The sequence below is a fragment of the Acanthisitta chloris genome, unplaced genomic scaffold (assembly GCF_000695815.1).
Source record: "Acanthisitta chloris isolate BGI_N310 unplaced genomic scaffold, ASM69581v1 scaffold27338, whole genome shotgun sequence".
NCBI classification, from domain to species: domain Eukaryota; kingdom Metazoa; phylum Chordata; class Aves; order Passeriformes; family Acanthisittidae; genus Acanthisitta; species Acanthisitta chloris.
Window position 1 is genome coordinate 144,879 of NW_008686961.1, and position 11,581 is coordinate 156,459.

General features: G+C 41.0%; 1 protein-coding gene across 1 annotated transcript in view; it reads right to left on the minus strand.

Moving 5' to 3' along the window:
- The window catches only part of ABLIM1 (actin binding LIM protein 1), a 130,162-nt gene extending 123,658 nt beyond the window's left edge, over positions 1–6,504 (minus strand). Inside the window, exon 1 of the mRNA XM_009080407.1 lies at positions 6,267–6,504. Coding sequence (XP_009078655.1) covers positions 6,267–6,504 — 238 coding nt within the window. The remainder of the gene's footprint in view (positions 1–6,266) is intronic.
- Positions 6,505–11,581: the final 5,077 nt, after the last annotated feature.

Consider the following 11,581-nt stretch of genomic DNA (forward strand, 5'->3'; position numbering starts at 1 on the left):
CTCCTCCACTACTTGACCACAGAGGTCTACCAAGTATCTATCAATCCCTCAAACTAAGAGCTGCTTTTAAGGTCTTTGTGTACAAAAGTCTGCTTAGTGATATCCTCACCTCTCAGGCATAAAGGAGGAGAAAGAGCCAACAGCAATTAGTATTCATCTTCACCTCAGTACATGAGGGACATATGGGAGTGGGTGAAGCCAGGGAAGACTACTTGACCACAGAGGTCTACCAAGTATCTATCAATCCCTCAAACTAAGAGCTGCTTTTAAGGTCTTTGTGTACAAAAGTCTGCTTAGTGATATCCTCACCTCTCAGGCATAAAGGAGGAGAAAGAGCCAACAGCAATTAGTATTCATCTTCACCTCAGTACATGAGGGACATATGGGAGTGGGTGAAGCCAGGGAAGAAGCAAGATACCAAGCCTCTCACTCTACTCTCTCCAAGCCCCAAAGTCAAAGTTACAGAGAGTGAGGATGGCCATTTCCTATGCCCTTCTGTCTGCCCTGAAATTTTTCCCGTATTTTACCTTTTGGATAAGCAGAGCAAGCTCAAGTAACAGCTTTCAGAGAAGAAGAAATAACAATTTCTACTTCTCTTTTCCCCATCCCACTGCCACCAGTATTTTAACCACTGCCAGGAAGACCAGAACTTCATCAACTTGAAATCAGCTTCTATTTCAGATTTACCTGTCTCTGTCCTGCCTGTAAGAGGCTGTGCTGGCTCTGAGCACCTACACAATAAGGGGCACATGCTCTCTTGCCCCTTATAGCACAGGAGAGGAGCCACACCTGCTGTCCTGCTGCAACCCTGCCCAGGAAAGGGGCTACATATGTCTCTGGGTTGTTTGATTAACTTACCAAGGTTATGCAACTGCAAATAACAGGCACAGGAGAGGAAGTTTCAGATCCAGACCAAAAGCAGGACTCCCTGTAAACAACACAGGAGGTGTGTGGCCACACTGTGTGCTCTTTCCAGCCAGAGCTGCCTGCACCCATTGGTATCATGGAGTTACAGAGCAAAGGAGATCTTTGCTTCTATTCCCCTCGACAATCTTCACATTGCTGCTATTGCCTATGTAGATACCACAGAGGAAACAGCAACATTTTCATTATTTCTTTCTAATTAGAGCTGATTTAGCGCATCTCTCTTGCTAGCACCTAGTAACAGTAGGAACTGCAATTTTGTTCTTGTTTATTGGATTACAAATAACAAAAAATTTAGGAGAGGGAGCAGTGAGCCCCACACACGTGAATTCAGTTGCTCCAAACGATGCTACCTTAATGCAGATTAATGCTAAACCACCAATTTACTACTAAGCCAATTAGCTTAGATTGATCCGAACACTGACAACAACTTGCCAGAAACAGGAAGCCAAGGGTTATGAAGCTATTAATTGTTCTGATATTTTAGGTAAAAAATGTGGCAGTGATTGAATTGCAATAGAGATATTGATAATGAGGAGAGGATGAAGAGCTGATCCTAATTGATTGCTTTTTCTTTTTACATTTCATTAAAAAAATCAAAAAAAACCAGGCTAACTGCACATATTTAGAGTACCAAAGATTATTAGGGCCTAACTCAGTGGAGTTTCAGGTCAACACAAAACCACTACTCAGTATTTTCACAAGGATATTTCTCTGTGCATCTCAGGACAATGCAGAACACATCTCCATTTGGGAATCCCTCACTCATCTGAAGATTGACTAAATCCCTCAGTTATCACCACTCTTCTAGATTGAGCCAACCTAATTCCATTAATCTTTTCTCATAAGTCTTTTTCCCTAATACCATTTCCACTGCCTTCTACTAATTACCCTCCAATTTATCAGCATCTTTCTCAAAATGCAATGTCCAAACCCAGAGACAGTATCCAGCAGTGTCATCTTCAGCAACAGGGACAGAGAAAAATTATCTGGCTGCTGTATATATCTCCTGCTAATATATCCCAGAAAAAGAATGGCAGTGGTATTATACAGTCAATCTATATTTACTTTGTGGTAAGTATCATTATCCTCCTGTACTCTTCTGGATCAGCTAGTTAGTTTCCATTTCTTATCTGTGCAAGTCCACGCTTTACACTTCTAGCCTCTGAAATTCAACTGCATAATTTCAAACCCTTTAGCTGACTTAGCAGGAATATTCTGAATTCAGGCATTGTCCTGCAGAAGAATGACATAATGTTCCTAAACCTGTATTACCACAAACTTTAAAAGCATCATATAAGTCAGTGTTACAAAAAAATAAATTATAGGGACTGAGGCCAGGAGAGATTGCTCACTTGAAGGAATCAATCTGAAGAGCTATCAAAAAGAAGTACAGGAGCAGTCTGTTCAGCACCTCTCAGCTCCTGAAGAGTACTGCCCAGTACAATGCCAACAGAACCTGGATTTTTCTCTCTCATATCACCACCAGCCACATCTGAGATTGCTTAGTTGTGGACACCTGACAAGTTCGCTCAGCACCATTAAAATCCTATGGTCACATCAAGTACCCATTCTGTGGGGAGCTACTGTGAACACCATTACCAGGTAAGACCAAAGATTAAAATAGGAACTACTTTTTTCCATCTATGCCTTCCTTCTTTCTGCTCAGGTAACTACAGGGACTAGTGTTAAAGAAACTGCAGCCTTCAGGGTGATCTTGGGCACTCCCTGGTACTAAGAATGGAAAATGGCAATGGGGTACAAAGACTTTGTTTCCCTAACTGGGAGCTCCAGCTTTCTTGCCATAGCACAGCAAGAAAACCCTCCTGATGCAAGGAAGCTGATGTATGGGAACTTAGATGTAAAACAGTGCATAAAGTTTCCAATGTTTTATGCTGCAGCTGGTATTTTGTAACTGGACCTTTCATTTCAAGAACACTCTACCTCTGTGTCTTCCCTCACACATCCCCATGTTGATCTCTTGGACCCCTCATCTCTATAAACATGCACACAGAAAAATCAGACCCCAGGCCCTCATTTCTCCTAAAGAGAACATCGTTTCAGTTGTAAGAAACCCACAATGACCATCTAGTGCAACTGCCTGAACAACACAGGACTGACCAATATAAAGCTTGTTATTACAAGCACTGTCCGTATGTCTCTTAAACACTGACAGATTTTGGGCATTGACCACCTCTCTAGGAAGCTTTTTCCAGTGTTTGGCTGTTTGACCACTCTTGCAGTAAAGAACTTCAATCCCTTCATTCAGATCATCAATAAAGATATTAACCAGGACAGGCCCCAGTACTGAGCCATAGGGAACACCACTAGTGACTGGCCTCCAACTGGACTTAACTCCATTTGCCACCACTCTCTGGTCCCAGCTACTCAGTCAGTTCTTTTTACCCAGTGAAGAGTAAATAGGATCTTGGTGCTTCATAAATTTTCCTGTACCAATCCAGCTTGCTTCCTGTCTCACCACTGGGCTGTTCTCAAGCTTTCTAGATTTCCCCCATGCCTTTCCCATCCTCTTAGGGTCCTTCTGTCTTCCTTTACATCCAACAGAAGCAGCCATTCTCACCAGTGATGCTTTAAATAAAAACTGTTACATAAAGAGTTACTAAACTCATGTGGGATGTGGGTTAGGTAATATGGTATGTAACTCCTTTCCCTCAGGTGTATCCCATGGTTGATTCCAAAGAGCAATCAGTCTGGAGGGTTGAATAAGGTGTCATTGGTACAAGGGACAGATGACAGCATTTCATACAAGAAGCAACATCACACAGTCACAAGCTCATTTTCTCTTTAAAATTCCATTGTTATTTTGCAATCAGCCTTCAATTTTTGCTAGTCCTGAATATCAGGCATTTTTCCACAGAATCCTTCGTACCAGGGTCTGGCCAGGGAATCAAAGCCGTGTGCTGATCCAGGCCTTCATTCATTGGCCAAAAAAACTCAAGAGAAATGCAGAATGAAGGTCCTTTCAGTGACTCAAAGCCCTTTTTGAACTCATTTTTAGAGTACTTTTAACTGTCATTATGACACCACCATTTAACCTTATGAGACAAGTTTAACCTCCAGCATTCCCATTATGAAAGGGATGGAATTTCAGGATACAGGTGCTAAGTAAAATGGGTTAAAAGGATGAGACTCCAAAGACTTACCTCCTAAACACTAAATAGCCCTGCACCTGTTGATAATTCCTGACCTTCCAAAAACCTAAAACATGGGCCTTTCCTGATGGTTATGATTCCACTGATGACCAGCAAGGAAAATAATCAGTGAGTCTCCAAATGCCTTGAACAGTGTAATTTCTAATCTCTGTTTGAAAAGCCACAGAGAGACAGCAAACTGTCTTTCAGCAGGGTTTATAAGCTGCTAAATCTTGTAGTACTTGAGGGACCATAATCCCCAAGCAGCACATGGCCTAAGAGACAGACTTACGTGTTTGGCACCTTAAAGTCACATAGAGCTTTTACAACCAGGCTGTTTTCAAAAACCATTCCACTTTGTTCTAAGTAGGTGAGATTCTGATTCCAGTTGTTGTAACCGAAGTAAAGCTGAGACACCACACACCTTGCAACCTTACAGTTAACATTCCTCATGGCACTGGAAAGCAGGACCACAACACCATCCTATTGAACAGTAGCACCCATACTGTGGGATGAAAGGGAAAAAATCCACAGTGGTTCTTTGCATTATATATTACAGCATAATGCTAAATAGAACCTGTCCCACTGTCCTTGTGAATGCTTACAAATGAGTGGAGAACTGCAAAATTGCAGGTTTCTAGCTTTATGCCCCATACAAATTAGAATAAAATTGCACGTATGCAAAAAGGTAGCTCCCAGCCTGCCACGATGGCAAAGAATTTCTTTGAAGTCCTGCAAGGATTGATCATATAGCAGGTCACTGTTCATTCAAGTAAGTTTCAATTCTAAACTGTGATTTATAAAAATGCCTAGTTTGTCTGTGTAAGTTTTCTCCAGAATACCAACGTGAAACACTGCAGGGGCTGGCAAGGCAGAATGATAGTTGCTTTTTCTAGTTCACAGCTATATTATAGATTTGCCTCATGTTTTAGCAGAACTTTAATTAAAATTTTCATTTAAAAAGAAAAATTGATTACTCAGAAGCAGTAAGTATGGGTTTTGGCCCGTTCTACTCTTACAGTGTGAAGTTCATTGGGTACAGACCTGACTAGCAAAAAGCCATTTGCACAGAAGAACAAGTGTTATAAACCCAAGTAGATCTTTGAAAAATACCTGCCTACCAAGTACAATCACTCAGTACTAACATTTAGAGGAGCTGGACAGAGTGACAAGTATGTAGCAGCTTCCTTGATCCGCTAAGCACAGGCAAAATTCCAACACATAAGCAGTTTGGGTTATTAAAACTGAGGACCATAAAGCAAGTCCTAGAAGATAAAATCTTTGAAATTTATCTGAGAGCTTCAGATTAACATTTATAGCCAATTTCACAGATTGGAGTTTGCAGAATTTTTTTTTTTTAGGTTTGTAACAGACTGTAACAAATCAGTTAAACTGATGAATTCCAGATATAAGTTGTCCCACTACTGACAGCTCTATTAAGGAATAAATCAGTGTACATACATTATCAATTAAAACACAAACCAAATTTTAAGGACTACTGGGAGGAAAAAAGAGCATTCTTATGACTCTGTACAGATACCCACATTATGCTACATGTTGAACACAGTTCTACTCCCCAATTTTTCAAGGGTTATAGCAGAATTAGCAAAATAAATGTGCAAAGATAATCAAAGGCATAGACTGGCTCCTGCACAAAGAACATCTAAATAAATTATGATTCTTATCCTGAAGAAGGAGGTGCCTGGATAAAAGACACAACTGAAGTCTAGAAAATTCACAAGGGACAAGGAGGTGAACACAGAAAGGCTTTTAATCACTTCTTCTAATTCAAGAATAAGGCAGCTTCAAATGATACTCCTTGGCAATAAGTTTAAAACAAACCAAAGTTTCACAAACCGCACAGGAAAGCTCTGAACACACTGCTACAGGATGCTGTGTTTCCAAAAGGTACTTTTCTAGCTTGAAGACTTCTGAAGATTACAGTCCCCTTAGTCCAGGATGGCCACAAAGAGTGATCTGCACCTATATCTATCAACTATTTTTGCCTATCCAGATTCTCATTTGGCTTTTTATTCTTCTTTCTCTCCTCTCTGTCAGTGAAAAAATATTTCTCCACACCTGAGCACAGTTGCTGTCATAGAGTATCTTGATGCTACACAAATAAACAAGCTAACTGTAAAGCAATTTAGTCTCACCAAAAATCAAGATCCAGTGCCAGTCCTCACTTACCCAGATCCTCAGGAGTGTCAAATAAATGCTCACACAAGTAGTAGTCATCTGGATTCAAGTAGGGCAGTTGCTTCAGGAAGCTCCGCTTAGGAATGAGATACAAGACCTCTGCAATATCCCCATCCTCAATGACTGACATCCTTTTGACTGAATTTCGAAATTTCACTTTTTCCAGCACCACTTCTTCACCTGACCCACACAGCTTCCTGAAGCTGTTGAAGATGGGGAAAGATGGCATTTCTGTTCAGAAGAAACCGAAGGGAAAGCAACGTGTGGTGCATGCAGTCGGTCACTACTCACTGTCCACTGCCCTTTCCCATCCTTCTCTTTTTCTCTTATCCAGCAAAGGAGATTAAGGAAGATATATTTTTAGTGATTATCTTCAAGAGATTACAACAGTATGTTTGATCAGGTGACTGCCATCTAAAACTATTGTAATCAGCTGCAACTCATCCCTGGGAATGCAAAAATCAGAAGCAAAACCATAGAGAGTATCTGAAAATCAGATTAATATTCAGGACAAGAGAAAGAACGTAACTGAGTTATATAAGAGGATTAGTTTCAAATCAAAAAAACCTTGCTGTGTCAAAAATCTTATTACGGAAGAATCATCATCATCATAAGCTGCAAATGCACATCTGTGCATTTAATCTAACGTGTCCCTCTTCCATGCCAGGTCTCTCTGTGCATGACTGTGAAAATGCTACAGTAAAGGTGGAGCATGTTGGTCCTGCTTTTTGAGGAATGTGCAAGCACTGACTAACATTTCATAAGCAGATTTCTTTGGAGAAATCCTTTCTACAGCTTTCACTGCCTATTGTAAACAAAAGCACTTAAGCTATCCCCTAACTGTTCAGGATTGTTTCTGCTCTTCCTCTCCACCTTTCTGCATAGCTGACAGCAGAAGCTTTGCAGATACTGTGCCAACCCTTCCTGCTACACTTACAAGAAGTATTTACATTAATCCAATTCCAGTGACTTGCTAATCTAATCATCTAATGAATATTTCTCCCTGGGTAAATGCAGAGTTAATCATCAACAGAGTACTGCAGAGTCACAGGAAATTCCAAAGTGAAAGATATATGAAAAAAACCCCAATCCAAACCAACAACATTCATCATATGTAAGAGAAAGTTACAGGTAGACCCCAGACCTGGACCTGCTCAGAGACAACTTCAGCTTCTTCACTCAGTGTAAATCCCAGAGACAACTGTGCAGTGTCTTGCCCAGGATTTCAACTCCCTTTAACCCACAGAAGTTAGCTGTAGCTGCAAAATGACCTGGTGTAATCATCACACTGCTTCCAGTAAGGCTTCTGCTAGGTGAGAAAACCCTACCAATAGGCTTACTGACCACAGTGAGAAACTGTCACTTAATTCTTCCCTCAAAAGTCAGAGCTCAAGTACTAACTTCACATGGGGACAGACTTTGAAAAGAAGACTGCTTTATTTACTGTTTTAAAAGAGAAAATATATCCAGACTTAGATCATCTATTATTACACACCTATGAGGCCAATCACTTTTTATTTTTCAAGTAGTATGACTTCTGTATTATCCTGAAAACAAGCATGAAATCACAGTTCCCCTTAAACAGCCATTCTCCTGGGTTTTTCTAATCAATCACAGACACAGTGGGACAAAGCCAGAACAAATCTGCACCACTCTACTCATTTTAATGGGGTGATGGTAATGTATATTTGAGGAAGAGCTGACTCAATAAATGTAGCAATTCCAGTTCTGCCTTAGAGTGTCTTGTATCAGATCAGAGATCTCAGCAAATGCTGTGTTTTAAGCATTCCTCCTAAGAAACAAAGCTTTGCAGTAATTTTTCAATTTCTCCCAGATTTCTCAACCTACTGACCTGCACACCACAGCCACAAAGTGGAAAACACAGCTTTGAAAACCCAAAAGCTTCTACCACTTCTGCTGAAGGTGGGTCACCATTCAGTACTTAAAAGCAGACAGATGACTCACGGGAGACGGTTGGATGACGCTAACACAAGGATCTCTCAGTACGAGAGTGCCATTTGTTGCTGGATAATCAGTGAAGGATGTTGACATCTGACAACAGCAGTGCCAACTATCCATCCTCACCAACACGTCGAGGTGGACTTTGCCCTTTGAGGTAGGTGAGGCAAGAGCACACATTGCCCAGACATTAAATCTGTTGTAGAAGTTAATCCGCTGAAAGCAGAAAGGTGAGCTCTGCAGGAGCTGTTCAAACTGTGGGAATCTTTGCTACAACTTGGCTGCCTAATTCCCAGAAGCATCACAGTAGCTTCCCGAGGCAGATGAAGGATTGTTGGGAGCAGTAGGCTCTGAGGGGCAGAGCCTCGTGTACAAGGTAAATGGTAAGGCCTGAGATAGCCTTGTACAACACACTGTCATCAAGCCTTGGGGTTTAGCATTAGTCTGAATCAAAATGACAGCAGCAATCTCCTGCCACTTAAGTCAAGCACTCAATTAAGTGGAAAAGATTGATTTCTAATATTCTTGCTGAAGAGAAAAGAAAAAGGCAGGAAACACAAGGGCACAACCCTGTGCTTATGTTTCTTGAAAGGCACTCTCAGGAATCCAGGGCGCCCAACTCAGAACTAGCATCGAGGAGATTTTCTCAGTATCTGCCAAGTAGCAAAACATGTTTAAATCACTGCCAATTCCAAGCCATGTCTAATCCAAGTAGTCAGTGCTGGGATCTAGAGCCTTCACAGAGCACAGTGTGAGGTATGGGCACTTTCCAGACTGACAGTTTTCACAAGGGGCTGGCTGGATATGAGACAGGGATTAGGCAGAATAGCTACTTTAAATATTTTATCTCATTACCAACTTCATAAATATTTTATTTATAAATATTTCCAGCTGCCTCAAGACCACTTCCAATTCAATCCCCTCTGAATTCACTGAACCAGTTGGCTGCCTGGATGATAAAAATACATGTATGTTTCATATGCAACCAAGAATAGAAGCTTCTGCACTATTGCTACTAGAAAAAAAAAAAGTAACAAAAAAATTTGACTGCAATCCACAAATAAATTATGAAACAGAATAGGAGACGGTGAATAATAGCAAAAATCAGACACAAGGCTGAACACATAGTAGAAGAAACATCCCTCCATCCTCCTGGGCAACACTGAGGATTAGACTTGCCCTTCAGCTAAGTAAAAGGCAGAAATGTGTAGTGCACTAATGCTGTCTTTAATTGCTTCTGCCATCAGAGTCAAACTTCTTGCAAATGCATTTCAGTGTGACTTTCTTCTTACACTGAAAGCAACAAAACCCCAATCAAAACTCCAAGAAATTGAAGTCAGTCAAACAGGCTCAGCAAAACCTAGCTGCAAAGAAAGCTAAAATGAAAACAATGTAAAACAAAACCAAATTTTCCTTTTCCCTCACACAACTTCAGAGGGTAACACATCTATTGCACAGGGAGATAGCCCCAAATAATGTTTCATACATCTGTCCAAGGCAACAGGATTACCAGGATTGTACTCCTCTCTCATGCAAGAACTCCCAAAGATATTGGGAGTACAGAGGGGAAAAAAAAGTGCCTTCATATAAATGAAAAATGAGCAAGCACTGTATCTATTTATACCATGAAATATAGTTATCCAAGCAATAAAATAACTAAAACAGCAAGTGACAGCAAAAATAATTCCAGCATTCAAATTCACACCAAAAAAACATTCCAAAACCTTGCTACTTGTGATAAAATTACTCCACACATGCAGCCTGTTCACTTTTCACACACACAATTTACTTACTCAAGGCTGCAGACTGACGGACTCACACTCAGCTACTCACTGTAAACTTGAGGGAACACCTCATCCACATAATGAAGACCAAAAAAAAATAAATCCACATGCACATATTAATTTCTTTACCTAAATGTCCAAAACAGGCAGTCACCTTCTGGGCATACTGACACAAGCCCTTCATACTGTAGGGTTCCTCACCAAGGACCTGCTCACTCATGGCTTCAGGAGGAGCTGCTTTTCTCTGCAAAGTCAACCAACTACTGCTTGCTTGAGCCTAATAAGACAACAAAGCTTCCTCTTCCAATTCATCTCCATTAATAATTCAGGTACTATATAAAATCTGCTGAGCTTTAAAAACCAGTAGTGCAAAGCTATTTTGTGGGTTTTGAAGCAATCATGTTTTACTCCTTAAAAAGTAGCTCTGCTATTACATTCCAATAGTTTACAAAAGGTATTTTCAAACTGAAAAAAATAAATCCATTCCCTTGCTGCACAAGGGGAAATAATGTTGGGATTATGCTCTGATCAGTGAGACATTTAGAACATTCTCCCAGCTCAAACTCAGAACAGAATTACCAGCACTACTAAAATGTGTCATTGCATACTGTTTAGTGTTTTCATCAATGACATGCAGAGTGGAATCAAGTGCACCCTCAGGCAGTTTGCAGATGACACCCAGATGAGTGGTGCAGTTGACACTCCTGAGGATGCTATCCAGAGGGACCTGGACAAACTTGATCAGTGGGCCCATAGGACCTTCATGCATTTCAACAAGGCCAAGTGCAGCATCCTGCATGTGGGTCAGGGGAACCACTGGTATCAAACCAGGCTGGTGGATGGAGGGATTGAGAGCAGCCCTGATGAGAAGGACCTGGAGGTGCTGATGGATGAGAGGCTGGACATGAGACAGCAATGTGCTCTTGCAGGCCAGAAAGCCAACCATGTTCCAGGTTCCTTTCATCCCAAACCATTCTAGGACATGTCCAGTACTACAAGAGCACCACGAGTTCAACATATACTACCATGCACAGCTTCTCAATGCTATTTATCTTCTGGGGATTGAAAACCTCAAAACCCCCAGGTACTAACATCATTATATTTTCTGGTACTTTGCAGCACAGCATATATCAGAAGAACTAAGGCACCACCACCAGGAGCAACAGGAAAAGGGTATTTTCTCAGCTCACTCACTGGAGCATGAGGCCCATCTAATCTTGTTATTATCTTCTCTGAGAAGAAAATACACAAGAACTGACTCAGCAGTCCTGTTGCCAACTTGCTGCAGTGGCCACACACACACACCTGTCTCTGTTCAGATATCTGTTCAGATAAAAAAGCTTAGTTATTAATATTTAATATTACTTCAACAATATCTTGTATATAAAAGTGTGAGATGTATTTTAAAAATAACTATGGGGCTTTGGTATCTTTTGTTGAGTTAAAGGCTATGAAGAACCCACAGAGATGGGAATTCTACATTCCTCAGGTCTCTGCCAAGTTTCCTGGTTTCACCCCACACAAGGTTCTATAAGGTGAGCCACACCACTGCCTAGAGCAGCA